At 33.6% G+C, this 27,501-nt stretch overlaps 2 protein-coding genes across 4 annotated transcripts; both read right to left on the bottom strand.

The window, feature by feature from the left end:
- Positions 1–207: 207 nt before the first annotated feature.
- Positions 208–4,950, bottom strand: LOC142633785 (putative complex I intermediate-associated protein 30). 3 transcript variants are annotated; one of them, XR_012843968.1, is made up of 9 exons: positions 4,636–4,950; positions 3,678–3,739; positions 3,294–3,407; positions 2,842–2,892; positions 1,920–2,011; positions 1,400–1,480; positions 1,158–1,256; positions 571–725; positions 351–486 (listed from the first exon to the last, which is right to left on the bottom strand). XR_012843968.1 is itself a non-coding variant. In XM_075808034.1 (8 exons), the coding sequence occupies exons 2-8, from the start codon at positions 3,715–3,717 to the stop codon at positions 298–300; spliced, it is 666 nt and encodes a 221-aa protein (XP_075664149.1). In that variant the 5' UTR covers positions 3,718–3,739; positions 4,636–4,942; the 3' UTR covers positions 208–297. The 3 variants fall into 3 exon arrangements, 1 of the variants encoding a protein (XP_075664149.1); XR_012843969.1 differs by having other exon boundaries at positions 571–701; positions 4,636–4,949; XM_075808034.1 differs by lacking the exon at positions 571–725 and having other exon boundaries at positions 208–486; positions 4,636–4,942.
- Positions 4,951–24,953: 20,003 nt separating this feature from the next.
- LOC142637316 (auxin-responsive protein SAUR78) lies at positions 24,954–25,751 on the bottom strand. The gene has a single exon (XM_075811590.1). The coding sequence runs from the start codon at positions 25,580–25,582 to the stop codon at positions 25,220–25,222; it is 363 nt and encodes a 120-aa protein (XP_075667705.1). The 5' UTR covers positions 25,583–25,751; the 3' UTR covers positions 24,954–25,219.
- Positions 25,752–27,501: the final 1,750 nt, after the last annotated feature.

Below are 27,501 nucleotides of genomic sequence, written 5' to 3'. Positions count from 1 at the left end.
ACTGCTTAGAATGCTCTTTCTCTGTCTTTTCCTTTCTAAATTTACTTTGATAAGTTGGAATGATCAATTGGGTTCATAGGTTTTATGAGACAGATCCCCCCCCCCCCCCCCCCATTTAAATTAGCAAGTGCTTGATAATCTGTAGCCAAAAGAGGGGGGGGGAACAAAAACCAGTGTACCCATGAAAAGTATTTTGCTAGTCAAAGCTCAACAACAAAAATACTTTGCCATTATTAACACAAAATCAAGGCTTTAATACATCTAATGTCCCCTCTCCCCAAAGTAGTCTACATCAACCTACTCTGTTCTCATGGCCTTGATCCAGTCAATTTCAACCTGGAAATCACCTGGTCCAGTTCTAGCACCTGGCACACCACCTTCAGCATTAACAGACAGAGACATACCGAGTATACGAGATGGATTCATTTCCAACTCTGCATCTATAACATTGCCTCTCCATGTTGGTAAATATCGAGAAAGAGGAATCTGAAAAGGTCAGTTGAATTTTAGGCATAAAACAAAATATAAGCCAATTTTATCTAAGAAAACATTGCACAAATGCAACAGCACCATGGTGTTTTGACGCTCATGCATTGCAAATGACACACAGTGCATCACATCTCAGTAAATTATCACCCATTGCATAGCCCATAGCCCATAGGTCCAAAGGTCATTATTGCAACCCTACCCCCACCACACTTCTGCAAAAACCACAATACCACCACCTATAAAAGCAGAAAACCAATTCCATCTTCATGAATAAAATACTCAAAGAACATATTTGACAGCTAATGGACTTTTTGCCTTGGATAATGTATTTAATGTCATTAAATACATTCTTTGCCTTAGATTGATTTTGTCATACAAGTATGTTTCTACTAAATTTCTTGACTTTTTAATTGAATAGGATATACAAGGTGGTATCATTTCCCATGTATCATTAGCTGATGAGGATGTGCATGAAAATGCAGTATACACTAATGTTGTTTGACCCTTGTGCATCCATCAGTTGTTAATTCCATGCCCTCAGAACAGACTTGTACAACTGAATAACTAATTTCACTAAAAATCTACATCTAATACAGTCGGTCATTAATTCATTAAGTTTATCCATGTAATGGTCACAAGCAGATAAGCTTGAAGAAAGTGAAACTTGCCTTTGCAATATACCAATTGTCTTTAGGTACAAAAACAAATGATTGCCATGAGTTATCTTCCTCTTGTCCAGGTGAATTTACCCAATTTTCTGTATAGATCTGCATCAGAATTTGAGAGAGGTTCAGAGTAAAACTTTCAAGTTTTAAATCAATCAGAAAGGTTGAGAAAAAAGCAACCACCAGAAATAATAACCACTGCTTATTTCCTTCTTTATGATATGAACAGGGGAAAGAATACTCACAGTAGATATGTAGCATCTTCCATCTCCTTTAACCTTTAATGCTAGTGTATCATATGAATCCAAATCAATGAATCCATCAAACTGCAGAAGATGAAAATTGTTAAGAAAAGATACAGTTCTACCAACAGTTGCCTCTGACGGATACTAAGAGAACTGAGATAGGGAAGGGCTGTTTACATATTGAAATGAAATTATTCGTTATGTAGTCATTACAAAAGAAGGGGGGGGGGGGGGGGGGGGCACAACACTCATGCTATAATTGCTATTCATGTATCAAAAAGGAACCTTTAAATAAAGCTTACATCAAAGACCCATTAGCAAAGCAATTTGCACAAAACACGAAAGGTATAAACTATGCATATTGATCTCATGGAGTAGCCAACAACAAAGAATGGGTGACCATATAGATCTAAAGGTGCAACATAATAACAGTTAATATTAGTTAAAATAAATAAAAAATTGCATGTTCAATTACAAATATTGATTTAAAATTCCTAAGAATCTTGGAGATATTGTTCACCTTTTTGGATCGCATTCCACAGAAGCCACTGCGAGAAATTTTCCATTTTGAATCGTCAGATACATCCAAGGAAAGGTTCCCAGAGAAAACCCCTATCATATAAATTCAAAATGATAATGGTATCAGAATTCAGATGCATCTAAATTAAAAAAAGTGCAAAAAGCAGATCCAATGGATTAAGCAGAAGTTTTGGCATGGTTCACGAACTTTGATTTTCGGAAATTGAAAATCACTTGTATATATTCCTTTTACCATGTTATTTATCCTCCCCCCCACCAATAAATAAATCTTTTTACTTTGTTGGACTTTATGTTTTCATTAACATAAGTACAAAATACTACAGCTAGAAGAGACCAAAATTGACAAAATAGACAGTAGCGATGGCACAAGAGAGCCATCGCCAATTTGCAAAGCTAGTGTTCCAGCAAGGAGACTTGATCTTTATGAATATCTGCTGTATGACCACCTCCAACACACCAAAAGGCCTAGTCAAATATGATCACTAGAATTTAAGGTGTTATGATTTATAAAGATAGACAAGAAACTATCAAAATGAAGCCAAAGAATTTGAAAACAGTAAAGATTTATAATTCTGTATAGGAATAGAAAAATAATATTTATTGGGTTCTTCCAAACCATCATAGAATGAATGTGAAACACGGGTATATTAAGAAGGTTAACAGATCCTTCATCCATTTCTAAAAATATATATAAAAACAACAGTCTCTGTTCAAGCAACAATCTTTCTTTCTTTATTTTTATTTTTTTTGGGTCAAGAATGTCGAAAACAACCTTGGACCTTACAGCTACTCTATTCATATAACATAAAAATGGTAGTCAGAGCCAAAATAAAAGGATATCATAAGCTATAGAGATTATACTAATGTGTCACAACTTGTAAAAGATATGTTTTTGGCAGTACCGCTTAACCCATTTTCAGATTCTTTGATCTCCAAAGATGCTGAGGACAAACCTGGAATACAATTAAACATTGAAATCTATATTAGTCTCAAAATAAGCTCTGATTGGATACCAATTACAATTAATCAAGAAGAAACTGAAAAGAGGTACTAAACAAATAAATCTGTTTCAGAAAACCAATCTTTATTCCCAAACGTATATAAAATGTAATCCTGATCATAATTTTATGTTTACTGAGGGCATTGAACCAGGAGAGGTTTGCAGTTGAGTTGGTTTCATTTATAATAAAAAAATGTTTTGTGCTATCCATGCTAAGAAAAAATATGAAGGACTGATACTCGCAAATTATATTCAGACAACGACACATTAGTTTTCTAAGCTCTTTTTTGGCATATTGTGCATAGCTTCATATATATGAATGCAATGGAGACTTGCAGTTGAGTATATAAATACCTCCATATTCAGAATCTGAATATAGATGCCACTTTTTTAGCTCTTCCTTTGAATTGAAGCTGAATATGTATCTTTCTGTAGGAGGTATCAAGTCTTCGGCACTCCATGTGAGAGCTATTGATTGATTTTGCAAGAAGAAGAAAAACAAAAGAAGAGTCATAGGTAGTGATTATACGTATATATCCTGCATACCATTGATGTAAAGAAGTAAATTATCCTACCTATGATAATCTGCTTCTGTTGCGCATGTATACATATTGGTTAGAAGCATAGCTAACAATTACATTCCAATGCATATTGAACAAGCAATAAGGTAGTGCTTTATGACCAACAAAGACAACCCACAAAGCCAAGCTTGAGACAAAGATGGCAACCATATAGTACCTTTCTTAGTTGCATTCAGAAGTGCTCGAAACCTGGACATTTCTCATACGCCTCTCAAGCTCCTACAATATCGGAGAAACCAATATTTTGAGAACTGTCAGCTTGAATGCACAAAAAAGAAGAAAAAAAAGCCCTTAATTGGATGTATCCCACAGAAATATATTTAGATATCCATTTCTATATGGCATACACACTAGTTCTGTCTCTAACTTTCATATATTAATATATACACAACCAAGTCATGTATCACAAGTTCGAGTTCATGAATCGGCTAATCCAAAATTGGATTTAAGTATGCCTATAAATCACCTTTCCCAGACCTCACAAAAACAACAGCTTTGCGCATTAGGATGACCTTTTTTCATATATAAACACACAAACATCTGAAATTGCAGCAATTGTCCTAATGCAATGGCAAATAGTGAACAAGTTCAAGTCTTGAGAGCTGCAACTTGAGACCATGAACAAAGGAACCGATAAAATCGCAGCAATTGCAAAACAATCATTTCCATTAAAAATCACAAAATATGAAACTGTGGAACTATCTGTTATATATATATTGAATTCTTTAAATTGGCTCATTTTTCAGAAGACGTATTGGTAACTCAAGAAATGGTATCTAAAGTCTAAACCTTGGGGTGAAGCCATTTGATTTGATTTTCCAAGGAACACCCAAATGCAACCTTAAAGTAATGAAACCATTGTAACCAAAATGCAACAAGTCTAACACACCCATTGCAACATACACCTCCAAAATTCCAAAATCAATGCATCAGAACATGCCAACTCAAAAACCCATTTGGAACACTATGTATCTCTACACAAATTCAAATCATGCTTGCCCATCTAATTCCCATATGCCCAAAACTTAAACTAATATCGTAAAAATTGAAAAAGAAAAAAAAAGGGTATTCCTTGAATTTACGAGAGAGAGAGAGAGAGAGAGAGAGGAGCTCACCAGTGTTGTACAAAGAAGCTGCTTCGTGCAAATTCTTTGCACTCACTTCACAAGTATCACAACGCAAAGGAGGGATCGGAAATTGGAATCCTGTCCATTTCACTTAATATTGGAGAGTGCGCATTTGATGGTTAGGATTTATTGAAAATAAATCTAAGGGGGTAGATTATGCCACATCATCTAAAAGTTAACAAATTTAAGGGTATGTTTGGTTGGGATGAGTTTAGGGAGGATAAATAAAATAAAACTGGGAGGGAAAGAAATACCTTGAGCAAAACCAATCTGGAATGGTTGTTCTGTTATGAGTTTTCTGACTTCTGAGTTTTTTTTTGTTAAGAAATAGTACTGGGTGGGTTTTTTTTTTTTCAGTTGGCCAGGTTTTTTTTTTTGGTTACTTTATGTGTGCTTTTTTTTTTTTTGGGGTCAGGTGGATCACTTTTTTTAACCTGTACATGAGTGTTTTTTTATTATTAAAAAAGAGTAATTAATTCTAGCTTTTTTAAAAAAAAAATTATGTATTGGGGTATATTGGTAAATTTATGCAAACACTATTTTCTATCTTCCCATTTTTTTTCTTCATTTCCACCAAACAAAAATAAAAATTCAATTTCTCAAATTTTCCACCACTCCAACTAAATACAAACAAAGAAAACTGAAATATCTTCTATCTTCCCACTTTTTTTTTATTCATCCTTCATTTTCTATTCTCTCATATTTTCATTTTCCTTTTCAAACGAGCCCTAACTCTAGCTACTTTGACCATGGTAAGTAAACTAACATATAGTTTTTTTTTCCCCTTAAAAAAAATTGCATTAACTCGCCAAATCTAAGAGAGAGTGGTGGAGGTGATGAACACTGAAAAGTTGTGGTCGGTGGAGGATGGTGGTGGCTGCGGTTGTAATTTGAAAATAAAATAAAATAAATGGTTTTAAAAACCAAAATGGTCAAATAATTAGAATTGGGGCTGGGTATTTCACTCCTTTTTTATCCGGTTTTTACCGGACCAATTGAAGATTCGATTATTGGTAAAAGCGGTTGGTCCGGTCTAATCTAGTTTTTTAAAACAACTAAAAATGCACAAAAACTTGCTGAGGAAAAAAATGAAGTCTTTTGGCTAAATATTACTTAAATGAGAGTTTATTGGCAATATGTATATTGTTTAATGTTTATTAGTTGAGTACAGAGAGAGGTGAAATTCGACAATGTGGTTGCCAAATTTCTAGAAAAAAAAAAGTAGGAGAAAAGAGAGAGAATGGCGCACCAATGAGAGAGAAAAAGTAAATTCGACACCCTCAATGTCACAATTGCTGCCCATTTTTTCTTTGCTCGTGACCAAAAATGGAGGAGAGAGAAAAAGTAAAAGTGGCAATGGTGTTGTTGAAATAAGAGGGGAGAGAGAGAAAAAGTAGTTTGTAATTGTGGAAAAAGTTTTGCAAAAATAGGAGAGAGAAAAAAAATGTTAATTGTGGCAATGGTTTTGCCACAATTACCAACTTTATTCTCTATCTCTCTCATCTCACACTAATTTCTACACCTTGTACAATTTTTGAATGAATAAGGCTACAGTCATAAAAATTTTACAACATTTTTACAAACTAATAAGGTATCAAATTCTTATTAGTTTTCATTTTGGTTCACCTTGTACATCACTTTTTTACTTACCACAATAATTACTCATCAAATCAACAATTTGTAAAAAAATTTGTAACCCTCACATTTTCCTCTTTCAATAATTATTTTTCAAAAAATTTCTCTCTTTTCACTCTCTCCCTCTCACCAATTTCGGCATCACCATTGCCACAATTATCAACTTTGTTCCTCTCTCCTATTTTGGCAACACCATTGCTAGTTTTACCTTTTCTCTTTTCTCCATTTTTGGTCATGGGTATATTCTCAAGGAAAAAATGGGAAGCAATTGTGTCACAGAGAGTGCCGAATTTACTTTTTCTCTCTCCTCTCTCCTCAATCATGTCATTCTCTCTCTCCTTTCTTACTTTTTTTCATAAATTCTACTGAATTTTGTCTCTCTCCTCACTCAGTTAATAAAATTTGAACATTCCATGTATTGCAAATATATTCTAATTTAAGCAATATTTAGCCAAAAACTAAAAAAAAAAAAAATGCATACTCCAATCCTAAGTTGGAGCAAATGGATCCTCAGTTTTACTTAACCACAGTTGAAGTTACTAGAGTTGAAATGTTGGCTTTTAAAAGATGTAGAAGAAGAATTTGTACCCTTAATTTATCTTAAATAAATCCTAGTCTTCAAATGAACAGTCTCCAATTCATTTTGATTTATTTTAGGAGGACCTAAAATAATCATATTTTATTATTCTTGGACCAATTTTTTTTTCTTTGGTGGGCTGCAAGGTTCACATTCTCTGGGCCGAGGCTAATTGCGTTTTGGTTAATGGGTCTTTTGCCTTTTGTTTTGAGATAGAGGGTGGGCTCAACAACCCAACCCAATATTCAAGAATTGAGGACCCAAATACTATATAAACAACCATTCCTATACCAAATTTCACAACTTTTTGATTTGTGGAATGGTAATTAGTCAACAAAAAACACTCACACAAATAAGCAAGTTGTCAAATTATATGCAAAATTTGGTATGTCTCTAGATTTATTTTATACTTATTTAACTTAAGTGTGTTGTCGGCTATTGCACCAAATTAGTTGATTATAATGTCCTCAAGTTTTATCGAGTTCTAACTTTAATTAGAAATGCACAAAGTATTTAGAGGTTTAGGGATAAAGGGTTTAAGTTGTGAGGTTAGCAACATATTGTAATTACCTCAACAAAAAAAAAAAAAAACTTTAATTAGGAATGCTTGCTTTCTAGGACAAGCAAACAATCCAAAGAAAAATGTGTCGAATAGATAACATGTTGGACTTGGGTCATTTAACATGAGATACTTCATATTAAGTAAAAAATGTTTGGTCAAGTACTTGTTTTGTACACACAATCCGAATTGTCGGCATGAGTATTTCATGGTCTAAATGAGTATAAAAACAAAGAAGCATCGAGAGGATTTTTACAAGAGCCTTCTAAATTTCTAGAGATAGGGTCGGCAAGGTGGAATTATTCTGTTAATCTCACAAAAGTTGCACTCTATATTCCAAATTCACCGAGGATGAGTGTTACATTAAATAATATATTAATATAGCAGAGGATTATAATAATTGATCTCTAATCAACTTTGTGGTGACGGCATGCAACCTCTTTCAAAGGCAATTTACCTCAAATTTTAATCAAGAACATGACAAGCCATATATTTCATTAACATACCACCGTCATTTAATTAAGAAAAATATCTCTAATCAACATCCAATGTGACATGGCAAGGACACCTAGTACATACGGCCTTAAGTCTGTTTTAGTAGTCATATAGTGAAATTGGAAGCTTTAGAGGATGGGGTTGAGAGCCAGTAAGTTGAGCAAACTTATTGGAGCTCAAGTACTAAGGAAGCGCTTAAGAGGCTCTTCATTGACACCTAGAGGTTACATCCCTATATGTGTTGGTATGAACAATGATACGAGGCGATTTATGGTTCGTGCAAAAGCACTAGAGGATGCAGATTTCTTGGAGTTTCTCTACAGGTCAGCTGAAGAATATGGCTTCTGTAATGAAGGAGTTTTGAGGATTCCATATGAAGCAAAAGACTTTGAGGAGTGGATGCTGAGAAGGTCCAAGAGAAACGTTTTTAGGGTTAAACCAATCTAGATATGGGATACCCAATACTTTGTATTGTCAATGCTTTATAATTATGTTCACAGGCAATCTTGGCTTGGGGATAAGAATAATGGGGTAGCATATAGCACTGCCTCTTCAGGGCTTTTTTCTTGGAATAAGATTGCCATTTACAAGTAGGCACGAAGTTGGAAATAACTTTTAAGGACCATTTATTTATTGGAAGAAAGGTGACTCCAAGTGTGTGATTGATGTTTTGCAATGCATTTCCTTTAATCCCTCTTGGTTTTTGGTTCTTTTTCTGTTCTAAGTTTAACTCAATTTTGAGCACTCTTCTATGTTAATGTTGGGTTTTCATTTTTGTTAACGGGCTTATAAATTTTGTTGGCTCAACTTGGTCCCTTTAGACTGTAATTTGCAAATGGGTTGGTCCATTTCCAAATCCTCTTTCTCCTTGGGTCTTTACAAGGATAGAGAAAGACATGGAGTATCTACAAGGGTGTAATATTTTGGTTCTTTAGTCATGCTTTCTAAGATTGATTGAATTACAATTAAGTTTATATTTTGTGATTTCTACTTGCTAGGTATGCTATGTTAGTTCTAACTAAACTGTAATGATTCTTGTAATTTGGACCACCATTGCTTTTTAGTAGTTGCTTGTGCCAAAGTTTTTAGTTGGTTTGAATAAAATCCTTATTCATCCCGAATATCAGAGCAATTCACTAGCAAAACAAGTTGATGAAACATACACGGCAAGCTGCTTTTGTTAATGGCCCTGAAGGGCATGTTACACACTTACACTACGTCTTTTTCTCTCTTTTTTATTTTTATTTTTATTTATATTTTTTTATTATTTTTATTTTTTATGTAACTTATCTTTTTCTCTTGCACTAAATGGCATGCCGTTTTTTACTCGATGGGAGGTCATCAACTAGAGGGCATCACATAAGTTGCATGTCATTACTAATTAATCAAACCTTAAGCAATTCTAGTTTGCCATAAGCTGCATGCCATTGATCATCAAACCGCATGACATTTTAGTAACACAAAATAGCATGCCTTTTTTTACTCGATGGCAGGTCATCAACTAGAGGGCATGACATAAGTTGCATGTCATTACTAATTAATCAAACCTTAAGCAATTCTAGTTTGCCATAAGCTGCATGCCATTGATCAAACCGCATGACATTTTAGTAACACAAAATAGCATGCTGTTATAACTGATTAAGATTCTCTAAAGTTTTTAAAAGTAATTTCTCTATGCAATTTGTATAATCATATTCATCAATTTTGAAATGATCAATAGTTTTGATTTTCTCATGTCATCAATAATTCAAACTAGCCTCCGTGTGTGCATAAGGCTTTCCTTTCTTTTTGAGTTTAATGTCATAATTTTCTATTCATCACAATTTGAGGTTAATTGTATGGGCGATTGTATTATGCATTTGAGAACTACTTATACAGTCAAGGGTGTCAATAGGTTACCTCCGAAAAATGAACACATTCACACATGAACATATGATTTCAATTTTTTTCAATGATCATTTTTTGTGGCTAGCCTCATGACACTCCTAGCCGTATAAGTAATTCTCAAATGCATAGTCTGTTCGAACATACACTTAAACCTCAAATTGTGATGAATAGAAAATTATGACCCTGAACCTAAAAAAAAAAAAAAAAAAAGACTCATGCGCACACAAAGTGTGTGTGATATTCAAGAATAAACCAATGCATTACTTAGTACAATTCCTCTTTTCTAGCTATTTCTCTATGGAGGGTAACTACCTCAAATTAATTTAATTTCTCTACAATACCTTCCTATCTCCACTAGGAACCACTAGGATCCTTGTTAGGTTTTAGATTGACCCCCATTAATTAATTCAATTACCTAAATTGATTAATCATGTTAAATTACATGCAAATTGCGAAGGCATAAACAAATCACCAAATAAACTAGAGTGTAGTGGAAAATAAATTTGACACGTAATTTGTTGACTAATAGACAAAACATCTCATAAGGCAAAAATTCCACCAGGTGATTTTTAAGTCACCACTCCTAAGAATCACTAATCAAGAACCATGCGGTTACAAGTATAAAGAATCTTACCACTACTCTGGATTATTCCAAAATACCAACCTACAGTTGAACCTTTGCACTAATCCCGAATTGGACTTTTGCACCAATCCCCAATTAAACTTAATCTTGTAGAGACTTCTTCCTTGCCACAAATCTCAGTATGTAACTAACTCTGAGCAACTGATGTTTGTTGTTGGATGCAAAGTTCTTCACTTCAAAACACACTGAAGATCTTGAAGCACTTTGTTACAAAACCCTAAGGCGCATAAGAACACAGTAGCATCACCAATAGTATATAAGTTCTTTAATTAAGTCTCTATATCTTATAATGATTTTAAAATGAAGTTTTTATATCCCCTAGAAATTTTGTGAATGAAACCCTAGTAATCGAAGTTATCATGGACCGAAAAACAGATCTGAGATTTCTATATAAGCTCGATAGATTGAGAGGTGTTGAGATTAGTATCAAGATTCTTCATTTATTCTCGATAGATGCTAGTATCGAACTAGTGTCGAGGTTCACTTTTTTAGCTTTTCTTCACTTATTTCTTGGTGCAGTCTTCATTGTCTTCAATAATACCTCTTGTCCTGTTTGTTAAACATACTTCATGATATTCTAAAAACCACTTAGAACTACCCAATTACAAGTAAAGTGCGTTTTGCAAAATAATATGCCAACATATAAAAATAATGACCTTAACATTCCTAATATTCAATCCTTCTAGTGATGATATCAAGGATAAACTTTAATGAATAAGGGATGCTAGTTATGAAGATGGAGAGAGAAGCTCTTCTAGAACTTCATTCATTTGCTCATCTTCATTAAATAAAGGGAAAAATAATATTTTTCTTCTTTTTTGGTACTCCAATTCCATATGCATTCTTCATTAGATTCCACATCTCATCTAATTTTTGGTGCTTGGATTCCACAACTTATAGCCCTTAGAGCTTGGATCATACCAATAAGCACATACTTCTCACTATAGTATCTAGCTTAAATCTTTCTTGATCTGGTATATGCGTATATGCAATGCTCCTAAACAAATGTAAGTGAGAAACTATAGGATTCTTTCTGCTCCAAGCTTGCTATATGGGGTTTTTCCTCATACAATCTTTATGTGGGACAATAATTAGACAAATAGATTGCATCGACAAGTTCAACCCAAACTTCTTTGGACATTCTCATGCTATTTAACATTTTTTTGGGTGTGTTACCACTATCTACCATATATGTTGAGATATGAGTAATACCTTCATTCAAAAATTCTAATTGTTAGGGATGGCAAAAACAACCTGACCCACGAAACATAAGGGTCGTGCTTGGGTTTTAAAAAGTAAACTTGAAACGGGTTTGAGTCGGGTGCAGGTTTTAGTAATACCCGACCCGAACCCGACTCGTATATATATATATATATATATATATATATATATATATATATATATATATATTAAAAAAACCCTAACTATAAATACAAACATCTTCTAAATTCTAACCCTAAATCCCTCACATTCACTCTCACCCTCTCTTTCCCTCTTTCAAACGCCCTCTCTTTCTCTCCCTAAGTCTCACTTGCTCCCTTGCCAGCGCCCTGCCTTTCGGCTGCTGCTCCCTCACTGACACCGCTCCTTTCTCCACCTTGCTGGTCCCTCCTCCCTACTTCCATCACCTCACTGCAGTCGGCAAACGCCGCTCCTCCTCCCTTACCTCACCAGACCCTCATTCACCTCACAAGGCCACCGCTCTCTCATCTCCCTCACCCATCTCACACAACTCATATCCCTCGTTGATGAGCAACGATATTGGGGTTATAGTAGCTACTCTAGTCTTTATGAACATGATCTTCAGGTTTTTTTTTGGGGTTTCAGATCTAGATTGATGAACATGATCTTAGGTTTTTTTAATCTAGATTGATGAACATGATCTTGGGTTTTTTTGGGGGGGGGGGGTTTCTGATCTAGGTTTATAAAGGTTTATTTTGGCTTTCAGATCTGGCTTTCAGATTTTTTTTATGGCTGGCAGGCTCGTGGGGTAGGTTTGGGGGTTAAAAAACTCATTCATTAAACAGGGCGAGTTCAGGTTTCGAGGGCGGGCTCGTGGGATAGGTTCGGGCATAAAGGAACCCACCCCGAACTTGACCCGTTGCCATTCCTACCAATTATTAAAATTTTCTTTGATAACCCATAAAAAAAAAATGACACCATTTAGTTGGAAAATGCGATTATCACCACGAATCTACTAGCTTTGATACACATTTTTGAAGTTGGTGGACCTTTATATGATCACATTCCCAAACATTGATACACCACATATAACGGAAGAGACAGACACTCTCAATCACACCAAGGTAGATAGAATAAATGGGGAAGAGAGTGAGAACTCTTGTTTTAGAATGGAGGAAAGCATGAGTATGTATACTACACCATGCAATCCTAACTTCCACTATATTAAATTGCATAATTTCAAATTTTTACTACATAGAATAACTTTTTTTATTTTCATTAATGAATAAGGGAGTTTCATATCACATATTGCTTGTAGGTAGGCGGTGCATTTGGTTTGACATGAAGAGAAGAAGAAAATAATTCTCATATTATTTTTCCTTCTTTCTCCTTGATTTTGATAAAATAATCTAAATGATCATGGACAATCAATGTTTCTACCAGGACCACCATAAAAAAAGTAGTTTCCAAATTTTTGGACATTATAGCAATGAGGTTTCGGGGCAAAAGTGATGATGTTTTCGAGATCCTTGAGATTGCCATTACCTTCAGCAATAATTTGGAGATCTGTAAAGAAACTAGCTTTGTCGAACCCTTCTTGAGGGAAATGACCGTTGCTCATTTGTGTTGAGGTGTGCTCCCCATTTTTATTTGAGTTTAGCACCTCTCCTCCCTATTGGATCTCTGAACTGCACTCAGACAGGGACAAGAATAAGTAGTCTGGCCAATATCCCAATATCTTATTACCAATTTCCAACCACCAAACTCCCTCTCTTGGAACCCACCTCATTGGACATGTCATGCAAATCAATATGTAATATTTTGAATGATAAATGACGGTATAAAGGCTAGGAAAAAACTTAGATACAGTACCTTAGGTGCTGTTTCTTAGGTTCCCCTCTTAAAATTCAACCATGTTGCTACTTGACTGAGAAATACACTTCCTTCCCATGAGAAAAAATCTACGTGACAGAATCTTAAAAGGGAAATCTAAGGAACATCACTTAAGTTTCGTACCAAAATCTTGATCAGAAGGCTAATATTCTTTCCCTTGTTGTGCATTTTATGCACATGCCTATAATTAATGCGATAATATACACATTTTAAAAAACATAAATGTCTGTGTATTTAACACATAAAAATAAATGTGAAAAAGTGAATATAAAAAGTAGGGAAAATTATACTTTGCCAACTTGTGGTTTGCCCGAAAAACACTTTGCCTACTTGTAGTTTAAAAATTGGTACTTACCCACTTGAGCTTAAACTTATTATTATTGGTTATAAATTAAGTTGTACCTCATGGCAACCTTCATCAATGGTATCAGGGCGTTTTTTCCTTCCATAAGTTGCTATAGAGCTTGCCCTTAATAAATCTTCTTCTTTAGTTCTTCTGATGGGAATGGTTCCTTTCGGGCACCTTCCATTCAAGGGCCATAGCTGAGTAATTATGGTCCGTTTAGATTGAAAGAAAGGGAGGGGGAGTAAAGTAGAGTAGAGTAGATTTGGCCTAATATTAGCCTATTTTTAGCCAACTCTACTCTACTCCCCTCCACTGCCCCTCCTTCCCCCCTCCATCCAAACGGGCACTTAAGGACTTGGACTTTGAAGAGACATTCCTGCTCTCATCGAATGAACGCCCTTCTGGGTGAAAACTTGGTCTCGTCTATGACATTCGACATAAATATCAATGCAAACCCCATACCATATATACCATCTATATATATATATATATATATATATATATATATATATAGAGAGAGAGAGAGAGAGAGAGAGAGAGAGAGAGGTATATATATAGTTATATCAAATTATTAGCAATACCAAATGAAATTAGTAAATATATTCAACAAGTCACCTTAATTATGATTTTTCATGAAAGGATGATCAAAAGCTGGCTGATTGTTGATATGTACGCAATCAATTATATCTCCATCCGGGCTCTGTATCAGATATATTTTCTCATTACACAGATAAATATCAATTTGAATTCTTAGTGTTATAATAAAATTACATTGCTATTAGGCATGCTAAGATCATAAAAGTAGTACATAGGAGTAGTTATGGAGACACCACACCCACAAAAGTGAATTATTTAAAGACTAAAACTGAAAATACTATATAGAACACAAGTTTTCTTACCCCAAAGAGGCCGAAAAAAGTCAATTACCGTAATGTAAAAAGGAGAGAGCTAAAAAGAAGAGCAAAAAGGTGAGAATGTATAAAATTAAGAAGCAAGTTATATGAAATAATTAATAACCTTGATGGATTTAAGAGCAGGCTTGTTAAGGCGCTTCAACTGCTGCTTAACATCCAGTTTTTGTTTCTGACCAAGGATGGTGGTAGTGATTCTAGTTCCAGCTGCTGCCATTCGTGTGAGAAAGCATAAGCACAGGGTCATTTTTACTACCCTCGACCACCTCCTCCCGCTTACACAAGGCGGCACCGTGAGTGACTAATCCTTGAAGCAAGTGGCAGGTTTACAATGTACAAAGATGTAATAGCTAGCTTTGGTCGTTCCCTTTGCCATACTTAAACCTGCTTTTGGTCATCCTCTTTTAATTGTTCCACATGCTATTCATCTTTAAATACATTTCTAGTTTGCCATAAGTTGCATGCCATTGATCAAACAACATGACATATTTGTAACAAACGTTGTTTGTATTTGGTGTTCAATGGCATGCCATTATAACTTATTAAGATTCTCTTGAGTTCTTAAAGTAAGTTTACCATGGAATTCATAAAATCATATTCATCAATTTTAAAATGTTCAATGGATTGGATTTTCCTCATGTTATCAATAATTCGGAAAAATCAACACTTTTTTTAGATGTTGATGTTGTGATTAAATGCAATCCACTCATTTTAAAATGGATTAATTGGATTGGAGTTATCCTAAAAACTATTATATCAATCGTAAGTGCACAATTGTACCCGGACCCAAAAACAAGTGTTTGGCTCGGGCCCAATGAGCCTTATACAATAAAACTTGTAGAGAATGGATTTGAAATCTAGGTTCGGGAAGTTGGAAGTTTGGTTAATAGACTAGAGTGCCACAATCTAAACAAATGGTAGACGAATATGACAAAGAGACCTCCTCGGACGTAAGCCGATGACAATATGTGTATATATATTCTCTTTCTATGCCAAAGTTTACAATTCTTAGTTCCTGTTTTCTCTCAGCAGAAAGTGCAGCTCTCTCTCACTTTCCTCTTTCGTTTCCTTATATATTTCTTCTTCACTGGTTCATCCACGTGTCATACAAATCTTCCCCTTGGATACTTGTCCCATCCACCACCTTCTTGAAGTCTTCAAATAATAGTAGGGAGGGTGAATCCTACTGTTCAGAGGTCATTTTCCCATTAATGCAGTCAGAGAGGTAGATGCAGGGCCTTTAATGTGGTGGTAGCAGCTTTTTCCTTAGATATTTCTCACATGTCTCTGCTTCTAAAGGGTGCTTGAATCACCCTCTTACCCACCAGTTCTTCCAGAGTTTTGCCTTTAACTCATTTAGCAAGTCCTAGGGTCATTGCTAAACCTGTTCGAGGAGACACTCCTCCTCGGACAACTTCTCGGACTACTATAATGCGGATTGACTTGTGGGCCTAGAGGCCCTAATCAAATCAAACTGGTACCAGCCAATCAGGCCCAAAGCCCAAATGTTTATTCAAGAGTTTTTACCCCCCATATCAATAGTGGTTGTTCATTAAAGAGGCGTTTTTGTTTGGAGTGTGTGTGTCTGTGTGTAATGAGTGAGTTTTGGTTCTAATAGGAGGGAGACTAGAATACCTGTGGCAAATTCTAAGTAATTTATCAAGGATCCATAGCTAACCTTAAGAGATTTAAGACTAGGGTTTTGTTTCTGTTTTTTTTTTTTTTTTTTTTAGTGTGAGCAATGAGTGAGTTTTGTTCCTAATAGGAGGGAGAAGAGAGGGGACACAAAGGGTATGTTAAGTATAACCAAAACAACATATCATTTCAAAATGAAATGTGACATTCAAAATATTCCAAGCCAACTACAATAAGCCCAACTATAATCAACTACACTTAGGTAGTCAAATTATTTTTTTCAATTGTATCAAACATCATTCTTTTCTATCTTTGAAGGTTTTGTTAACAAAATCCATCTTGATAACTTTTTTGTTGCTGATAAGTTTAGGGTTTAGAGAAGGACCTTACAGCTTGGATTAATTATGGTCCTTCTCTCTATAGGACTCAAGCACCTCCTCTATTCCCTTAATACTGCCCATAAAGCTCCCAATGTTTGTCTTCCACCTTGTACAAATTAAAATAAACAAAGCAAATCACCCACAATTATAAACTATAAAATTCAATAAAAGGTTTCAATTATTTTATGAGAGAAAGTATAGAACACAAAAAACCAAGGAAGTCAATACCGTACCTAAGCCTGTATCGGTTTAACCAGCGGTATAATATATTTCAGGTATCGATCAATACCAGTATACCGTTTCGGGTTTACCGCTATAGATATAAAATCATATATATATATATGCTGAATTTAAACCCTATTTCTTTAAGTATATTTAGGCCCAATTCATCATTATCTTTATCCTTCTACAATGGTCCAATCCATTACAAATAAATCTAAATTATCTAACCATTATATTAAAAATTAAAAAAAAAAAAAAAAAACTTCAAACAAATGTAAAAGGTCAAACATCCCACCTAAGTCTCACGTGAATTTTGAATAGAATTCAATGCCTTAGTTTTACCACAACCACACGTTACTTTCAAAAAGAATAAACACATCCCACACATTTTGATAATGCATTGAGAAAATGCTCAGAACCGAGAAGTCTGGTCTTTGGTGTTCATGAGCAGAGAAGAGAAGACAAAAAAAAAAAGTAAGGATGAGAGATGCAAATTAACAGAACAAGGCCATGATGTAGAGGTAGGCTTCGCCAGAACTTCGTCGTTGTCTTAGTGTCATGGATTTTGGGTTTTTGCAAGCAAAAATTAGTTTCAAAGAGGTAATACCTGTTCTTAAATGATTTCGGCCGGAAATCAATATTTCGGCCGAAATGACCAAAACGCCCCGAAAATAAAGTTTAGGCAATGCTTAAATAAGGTTGTTTCATGTTTTGAAGTCCAGCTAATTGTAGAAAAGAAAAGTGAAGTTCTGCCTTTCTCGACCGATTGAGAATTAGGCTCGATCAATCGAAATCGCAGGCACAATTTCAGCAGAATTTTTAAATAGACCCAAAACCCGCGAAAACATTTAGGGTTTCATTTAAACTTCTCCACATATAAAATAAAAACCCTAGCCACGTTTTGAGTGTGCTGAAGAAGACTTGTGTGTTACTCTTTGTGAGATTTGAGAGGTTTTGTACGTTCTAACTACACAAGAATCTACCGGAGCCAAAACTACAATCAAGCATTAGTAGAACATAGTTGTTGCATCAAGATCAACAAGTGAAGGTGATCTGAAACCTTTGAGTGAGATCTCAAAGTCACAAGCAAGGCGGCTTGTGTTGCTGTAAATCTAAGAAGAGAAGGAGTCCGTGGATTTGGAGTTTGCACGTAGTCGTGTCAGTAAGTTATTATTGGAGGTAGCATTAGATTTAGGGTTAAATCTGATTGTAAAAACTTCAATTCTCTTATTGTGTGCATCTACCAGTTTTAAGGATCTAATTTTTTTTTTCTTTTAAAGAAAGATTTAACCTACAGCGTCCACTCCTAATGAGCGCTCTTTATCGTCAGACCAAAACACCAATCGGTTTTAGTTTAGGTGGGGATTGAATCTCAAATCTCTTATTCAACATTCAAAAACTTTACCAGTTGAGCTAACTGAAACCCATAGAATCCAACTTTTATAATATAATAACATTATTATTATAGATGGATAGATATGGTATTAAGTTCTATACCCATCATTTTTGCATTTCTTTTAAGGAAAATGTTAAAGAATACCGTAAGGACATTGGTTTAGGGACTATTTTTAGATATATTTATGGTAAAATAATAAAGCATTTAATTTTGTTAACAACTTTTTATATTTTTCATAAAAGTGATGTAAAAACTTTCTTAATATGGTTTATTAACAATTACCTTAAGGACACCCGTTAACATAACCATTTTTTTAATTAAGCATTATAAGACTCCAAAAATTGTTTATTTTAATAAAATTTCGTTATATTAGGTGTTTTTCGTTAATTTTAGTAGTGCTTCCAGATTTTTAAGCCATTGCACATATATTCTCAATTAAAGTATTTTCAACACAATATTTGAATAGCCTTTGGATGGGGAATGATTGGGGAAATTAAAAGGTAAATGACAAATTAAGTAACAATGGTCATAAATAAAATAAAAACATTAACATAAATACCATACTACTTTACTTCATTCAAATTTTTTAATTATATGGTATGTGTCTAGCTTATGGCAACAATATTAACATGTATAAATAATTTTGACAAGTGGTGTTGTTTGTTCATATATATCAATGAAATGTAAGAAGTTGCCATATGTCATTATAGTTTGTTTTGAAAATGAACACATATCATTGTAGTGTGCATTCTCTAGTTTTGGGGTCCAATAAAATATATTTAATCTTTTCATAAATTAAAACTAACCTTATTGTTGGAAAGAAGATTCTTTCTTGCAACTTTCACACCAAAATGTGGATCCAATTGTTTTAGCCCTTTTACGACAATCAGTGCATGTAATATATGGTGTGTTTGGATACCGCTTATTTTGCTGAAACTGAAAAATTATTACTGAAAGTATTGTAGATAAATGTAAAAGTTAGTTGAAATAGTACAGTGGAGCCCATGAATAGTGCCAAAAAGTGCAGTAGGGCCTATAAATAGTAGCAAAAATAAGTTGAATAGTGAAATAATTTTAATTTTTCATTTCAATCCAAACGCAGACATAATATCATCCTTTTTAGCCTACCAAAAGATAGGGCAGGAGGTTCCACCGTCCTAGCCTCCTAGGGGTTTCTAGAGAGAAAACCTAGAGGCGAGAAAATGTCAAAAACTAAGACAATGGATGTTGGGCTATGTGGATTCTGACTTTGTGTTCATTTTGGTTTGTTTCGACTCAACTTGGAAGTATTACGATTTTAAATGTAATTTTTTTTGTAAGGCTTAGTGTGTGTTTGGCTCCAACTTAAAAAGTCAGCTTATTTTACTATTCAATTTATTTTTACTACTATTCATAGACCCCACTACACCTTTTGGTACTATTCGTGAATCTCATTATACTATTTCAACTAACTTTTACCTTCATCTACTGTCTTTCAGCAAAAAGTTTTTAATTTTAGTAAAATAAATAGATCTCAAACAGACCAAGTAAAAAGTTGGGCCTATTTAGTATATATTTGCTGTTTTAGAATTAGGGTTTGCTATCTTATAGATTTATAGTAAAAATCGTTGTAACTCTGTGGACATAAATATATTACCAAAGCACATAAATCTTCCAAATTAGGTTAAATTCTCAACATTTTAAACTTTAAAGTATTGCTTTGCTTTCAATCGGGCTGGTTAGTATCTGATTTGCAATTCTCATCCTTCGGATAACCTTTACTTCATCTGCAAGCGAGCAACAGATGGGAACGACAAGGAATACTTGTAAAAAGATATCAAATGATAACACAATTGAATGTGTTATCTCAAGGGCTGCAGCTGGCATTTAATCACTAATATGTGCTGCCATTTTAGGGATTGACAAGCTAGAGCAAATACATGAATTGTGTACGAAATTACAAAGGCACAAAGTCACTATCTAGGTGAGCAATTCTTCATTCTTTTATGCAGCATGCTACACATTCTCTCTCTCCACGTCAAAGTCACAACTCACATCTTGTCCTCATTGTTGCGAGTTAGGGGGGCCAGCTTTGTTTTGCCCATTAAGCTGTGGGCCATATAAGCCAGTGTCTACTTTGGAGGGTTTTCTTTTCCCCTTATTTTATTCCTTCTTCTTCCCCCATTTTCTACTCTTTCAAGTTTCAACATGGTTTATTATTTTGGAGCTTTTGTGTGGAATTTAACTCTTCCACTAAAATCCTTTTTTATATAATAAATTGGTCTCTACGGTGACTTTGCCCTTTAGGTATTTGTGAATTGACCATTTTAAGAAGATTTTGATATCATTTTTAAGAAAAATATAAAAAGTTATTAAAAAAATCAATAATTTTTTTCTTTTTTCATAAAATTATGAAAAATATATATTTCTTAAACTAATGCCTTCGAGACATCCGTTAATTTTTCCTTAAATTTAAAAACATAAAATTTTTCACAACTGCTACTATTCTTGATTTGTCTAAAGTTTATAAAATTTATTTGTATCTTTAGCTTTATATTATTATTTTTATATATACATATATATATATAAATCTTTATTTTTATTTGCTAAAAATGGAAATTAATTGTATTGGACCCAAGAGACCTTTACAAGTGTCTGGATGCAGTGCTTCTAGCACATTAGGAGGCCCTGTCCTGGCAAAAAATCTTTGAAGATTGATGTTATCTACCAATTTGCAAAAATAATCTGCTCAGCGAGATGGATCCAGTGGGCAAGGTCCATGGTAACCGCACACCGTTTATAACTTTATTGGCCGACCTACTGATATTGCTGCCTCATAGTGCTTTGAGCCATTTGCCTGACCCACTGGGCATGGGCATGGGCATGGGCATGGGCATGGCAAATTAATAATATAATCTAAATTCGCAAGATAAACAATAAGAGAGGAAAGATATGGAGTTTAATTCTGGTCTCCTAAAATTGTACAATTTATATACACAAATTCGGGACATTTAATTTGCTGTGATGTATTTTGTATGTGATATACATTATGATGATATGACATTAAAATTGTTAGTTTATTTTATTTTTTCTAATATTATCATAATTTAAAATTACAAAATATATTACATCGTCTTCATTTTATCAAGTTCTAAAATAATAGAATGTTGTAATCTTATTTTTTTTAGAGATAATTACAACAGGTTGCTAACTTAGCAACTAGAATTTTTTTCCTCCATAGACCCCAAACATTTTATGCACAGGGAGATGTCAATTCAGCTACAAGACCTTTGACATTGTATTCTTATATTGATATTACATTAATGTAATATTACGGCATAATGTAAAATCACGGCTAACCAAACATACTCTAAATACTTGGTCAATAACCTTATAATTCAATAGATTGATACTTCTAATTTTTTCCAAAGAAAAAAAAAATTCAATTTCTCCCAATCGATTTATAAATTAAAAAAAAAAATTAATATAGACTGCAGCATGTGTTTGTGTTAGCTTATTTATTTTGTTATATTTTACTTTAAAATAATTTATAGAAGCCAAAAATTTTACCTGAAAAATAAGGTTTGAAAAAATTGTGCCTGATAAAAAAAAAATCTCAAACACATTTATAATAAATTTAACAACGAATAAATAAAAGGATGAAACTTAAACCTTAATTTTGAAATATAAATCATAATATATATATTTTTTTTAATATAAAAGAAACATATGTCAAAGTGAAATCAAATTTTGGGGATGAAAAAAAGTAATAGGAGAAACTTTCCAATAAAAATAGTTGCACGGGGAAGGGATCCCAATTTGGATATTCTAGCAAAGAAAGAAAGAAATAGAGGATTCTCCAAAATAAAAGCAAAAACAACTTTCAATCTTTGACATGGAGCCAGCTACGTACCTGCCTGACCTTGCAATTTTGGGAGATGCACTTAACGTGCACGAATCGTACTGGAAATTGGAATTGAAGGACAAATTACAGCTTCATTTCTTGTGAGATTTGAGTTATTAGAAGAAAAATTAAGACAATGACATGTCTTTTTTGTCAAATTAGCCCCAACTTTCCAAACGCTAATCAACCACCACAGGACAAGATAATTCAAGAACTTTCATGCAAAACATTCATCATCTGTCTGGACTCTGGGGTTAACTTTTTACTATTTTTTTTTTTAAAAGAGAGTTTTGACTTATAACTTCCGCTTCTAATAATAGTTCATTATCATCAAACCAAGATATCAATTAATTTTTGGTGTAAGTAAAGATTGAATCTTAGATCTCTTATACAACTATCAAAAATTTTATCAATTAAGTTAACTAGAACTTTTTAGCTAAAAAAGCTAAGCTGTCAATTGCCTTCAACCACAGGCAAAATGTGTTTGTAATTCACATAAAATAGTACATGATCAAGAATTTGCTTATAAATTCTGGGTCAAGTCTTGTATGTCTCAAAAGCTTCTCTAACTACCCAATCATTTGCTTCTTAAACTAATTCTCTCCATTAACTTTATGTCAACAATATTCTCATTATTCTAAGGTAAAGTCTAAGAGATGCTCAATACTTGCTCTCTGTTGACAGCTTGCTATGCTCTTTAAATATTCGCCTGACATTAATGTTATAATTACTTCATCTGACTGCTTATTTTTTCTTACACTATTAATTACATATCTGGGTCATACCCCTACCAACAATGGTCCCCTTACACATTCTTCAATAACAGATGCTTCACTTGCTATTAAAAAAATTTCAACCGATATTTCTTAGTGTTTCTAACAGAAAAATTTAAGATTTGAATCTTCACTTTTCCAACTATCAAATTATTCAAAAAAAAAAATTGTAATTAGAAATTAATGGTGATAGTAATGCAAAGGTAACTGTCATCCCCTGCTACTTGAGCTACAAAAGGAAATTTTAATGTAAAAAAAAAATACTTGTTTTGCTATGCTAATATAATCTCAAGAATTGATTAAAAGTACTAATAATTGGACATTGATGGAAATAGTAATTTGTGTGATCAATGAAGGTAACACAATAATTAGTTTAAGACATTGAACATTTAAAGTGATAGAAAAATTGCCAACATTTTTAGTAGTATAATGATATTATCGTTTAGGACTTTGATGATCTCAACATTTATGAGTCATGAAAAAGCTAAAATCAGAAGCAACAATATTGATTAATCGATCCTACCAGAAAACATTTGATTGCATCCATCACCAATATATTCAGAATAATTCAATGGCCAATCTAAAAGAGATTGACCTTTCCTAATGGTAGGACCCAAATTAGGGGGGCCAATATTAATGCAAGTTCAGTACATGAGCAAGGTTTTTTTTTTTTTTTCATCAACAAAACCACCCAATTCCAGTTGTTTTGCCTACCCTTTATTGGACTTTGATTTTGCTTTAGTTGACTATATATCACGGTCTAGTACATGTCTCAGGGCAACTTGAACTGGAGAAAAAGACTAAAATAGTAGTATTTGTTGTTTTCATTGTTTTCCCCTCTTTTTTTCAGTGCATCATGGGTTTTTAATGGTATAACATGGACGTTTCATAACCCAGAGCCTTTTGATGTTCCGGTACAAGAATGAAACTCCATCATTCAACAAGTACCCTTAAAGGTGTGTTTGAGAGAGTAGTTTAAATTATATTGTTTGAATGTTTTTGATATACGTGTGGGTGAAAAAGTATGTGAAAATGTACATAATATTGTTTAAAATGTGTGGAAATGTGTTTAAACATGCTTGCCAAACATCCCCTAAATTTTTTTTAGAGAAAGTTTCAACCTATGACGTCCGCTCTTAATAATAGATCTTTATCTCAAATCAAGACACTAATTAACTTTTGGTGTAAGTAGAGATTGAACCCTAAATACCTTTTTCAATCATTAGAGATTTTACTAATTGAAGTAACTAAAACCACAAATGACATTTAAATTAAATATATATAAAAAAAAAATCAATCAATAAGTGGCAAGTGATAACCAGTGGATTGTGTGGTTATTAACTATCAAGGGCCATCTAATCAAGTGTCCTGCAATTCAAGCCACCCTGTGGGGTATAGACTATAGAGTTACCGGTTAACTAGTTTGCCAGTTAGATATGAGGAAGCAAGAAAGATAGGGAAAAAAAGTCAGATTGAAAATAACAAAAAACTAACAAACAAGCAATCCATGAGAGAAATTATCAAATTAGTCCTTAAAATTATATTTTTATCAATTTAGTCCCTCCTTAAAAAAGATTGGTTGCTCCGTCCAAATTCGTTAACAAATAACACTGTTTAAACATTATTTTTGTTAAAAAATTTACTAAAAACATTGAGATACATTATTTTATAGATATTGTTGTTTGATAAGTATTATTTAAAAAAGAAAAAGTTTTGAATGACTTCATTTGAATTTGGACGGAATGACAAAATTGACTTATTTCGATGAAGTGAGGAAGTAAATTAACAAAAATTAAACCTTAATAACTAATTCGATAAGTAAAAATGAAGGATTAAATCGAATTTTAGTCTTCAAATTAAGTATTACAAATTTAAATTTAAAGTCAATATCGTGAAATAGAGAGGATCATGTTCTCATTGAAATGGAGTAATTCACCATAATGTCAAAACAACAATTTTGAATTCAATTGATCAAGTTGTTTAAAATGATCATCCGCATGAAAATATAAAAAGGGTTAATCCTCACCTTGGTACTCTCACACAATAATCACTCATAAAACTACAACCAAACCTAGTTTAATCTTTACAATATTCATACATTTCTTGTTATAAAATTCAATCATGAATCCACCATGATCACCACCATAGGCTAGAGTCAGCAAGTAGTGTAGAATTCCACAAGCTCATCCATGGACCCCAACTGATTCTCAGCATTATCAAGCATCCAAAGGAAGTGCTCAAACAGCACAACCTCACAAGCAACCGCAACCCCATCATCATACTCACCTGACTTCTCCACCAGCTCCTGAAAGAGAGGGTGGTCGATGATTTCAGAGCTCACAAGGTATCGCCGCCGAGTCTTTCCCACGTAAACAGCATGAAGTTCCTGCTTTGAGACATTATCGGATTCGTTTGTTGAGGAAGCTACGGAGCTTCTGGCTCGAGAGAGCTGCTTGGTGAATGAAGGCCATCTTTTTATGGCTGACTTGAGCTTTGTTAGCTTTCCAACTTTGGTCATCTTTGAAAGTGTTTGATGGTTTTTAATGTGTTTGTATGTGTCTGTGTGTGATAGAGAGAGAAAGAGGAGGGCTTTGTTGTGATTGTGAGAATTGTGGGGAAAGGGTTAGGGAAGGTTCGTATATAAGGCCATGGAAGAGAGAGAGAGAGAGAGAGAGAGAGAGAGAGAGAGGAGTGCACACATGCATGGCCCATAGTTTGATACCAGCTAAGAATGATATATTTAGGTGCAAAACTAGTTGAGCCTTTGTTTGGCGTCTGGTGGGACTTTGGAGTAGTGGGACTACATGTCTTTGGAGTGATGTTTGCTTGTAGAGTGTATGTCCATAATAACCCACTTCCAACCCCATTATTCTTAATTAATCAACTTTTATTCTTTGGGGGGTTAAGAAAGCCCTTAAAAATTGGATTAAGTATATTTGATTCTTTTTATTGTATGGGCCATATCAAGAAAAGTTTTTTGAACTAGGGTCAATGCCTAATTTTGTTTATCTCCTGTGAAAATTCTACAAAACAAGGCAAATCGAATACTTGTCAAGGTTTTGAGCCACATGTTCTATAATATCATGCATGCATCAATCAATCATTGCATAGAAATGAAATTTGTTTCATTTCATCTGACGAGAGTTTATTTAAGATGAAGATTTTATTTCGTAAATTTAGCAATATATAAACTAATGTATCAGTTAAAATTTTAAATTACAGCATAAGATACACCTTAAAATTTGTATTATATAATTGAAACTTTAATTTTAAATGAGGGAGATCATTTTTCCAACTGAAATGGCTCAATGCCATTTGTATATGAATGATAATTTGAGTGATAATTTGAGGAGTGTAGATGAAACAGTTTTCATTACATTTATCTTATATATATATATATAAGCTACTCTCAATGGAGTCCTTTTATTTTTAGGCACATTTTTCTTATGTTCTTGTACGAAGAATCATTTTTAAAAAAAAATTGTATTCAGTATATTTGATTCTTTTTATTGTTTGGGTCATATCAGGAAAGGCATTTTGAGCCACATTTTTTATTATCCCCTACGAAAATTGTGCAAAGAAAGGGAAACACAATACTTGTCACGATCATGCATCAGTCAGTCAATCCAAAGAAATGAGATACGTTTCATTGCATCAGTCAGTCAATCCAAAGAAATGAGATACGTTTCATTGCACCTAATGAGAGTTCATTCAAGATGAAGATTTTATTTTGTAAAATTTAACAATATATAAACTAGTATATTTGTTAAAATTTTAAATAGTAGTATTAGGTACACCTTAAAATTTGTATTAACTAATTGAAAGCATGAAATAGATCAATTTCAAATAAAAAGATCATTTTACCAACTTAAATGGTTCAATTCCATTTGTATACGAATGACAATTTGAGTGTTAATTTTAGGAGTGTAAAATGGAACAATTTTCATTACATTTATCTCATACATACAAGCTACTCTCAATAGAGTACTTTTAGGTGAATAATCATTTTCTATATAGTACAAGTTCACAAAAGTACCTAACTATCCCGGTATTAAATTCTATCTACCATTCCCATTCTCTTACTTAGATGATAAAAAATTATTAGTATAACGACTAATCTTTGTCTCCAACTATCTTCAAATTTTACGAAAGTATTGCAATACATCACCAAAAGAGGGCATTAATTTAATAAAGCTCTCAGGTTGTAAGAATAATCACGTATAATGTATCATTCTTGGTGGTTGGTTTCTTGTTCTTGTGCATATATATTGTACGATCATTAACAGCAAAAAAAATTTAGCTGTTGGTTGGTAGCCAGCCCACCAGCATCCATCCGAAGGAACAACTGGTTTTTGTTTCCAAATGAGATTAAGCCATAAGCTTGGCATCTTATTTTGTTAATATAGCTTTCCATACTGTACCCACTTTTGTCTTCAT

The sequence above is a fragment of the Castanea sativa genome, chromosome 5, assembly GCF_040712315.1.
Source record: "Castanea sativa cultivar Marrone di Chiusa Pesio chromosome 5, ASM4071231v1".
Taxonomy (NCBI): domain Eukaryota; kingdom Viridiplantae; phylum Streptophyta; class Magnoliopsida; order Fagales; family Fagaceae; genus Castanea; species Castanea sativa.
The sequence above is the reverse complement of the archived record's forward strand: the minus strand, read 5'-3'. Positions and strand labels throughout refer to the sequence as shown.

Excerpts from the sequence above, each read along its gene's own strand:
- LOC142633785 (XM_075808034.1), bottom strand. The coding sequence starts at position 3,717 with ATGTCCAGGTTTCGAGCACTTCTGAATGCAACTAAGAAAG. Across the intron at positions 1,481-1,919 it reads GTGGAATGCGATCCAAAAAG|TTTGATGGATTCATTGATTT; the intron begins GTGAACAATATC and ends CATCTTCTGCAG. Across the intron at positions 1,257-1,399 it reads GAAGATGCTACATATCTACT|ATCTATACAGAAAATTGGGT; the intron begins GTGAGTATTCTT and ends ATTCTGATGCAG.
- LOC142637316 (XM_075811590.1), bottom strand. The coding sequence starts at position 25,582 with ATGACCAAAGTTGGAAAGCTAACAAAGCTCAAGTCAGCCATAAAAAGA.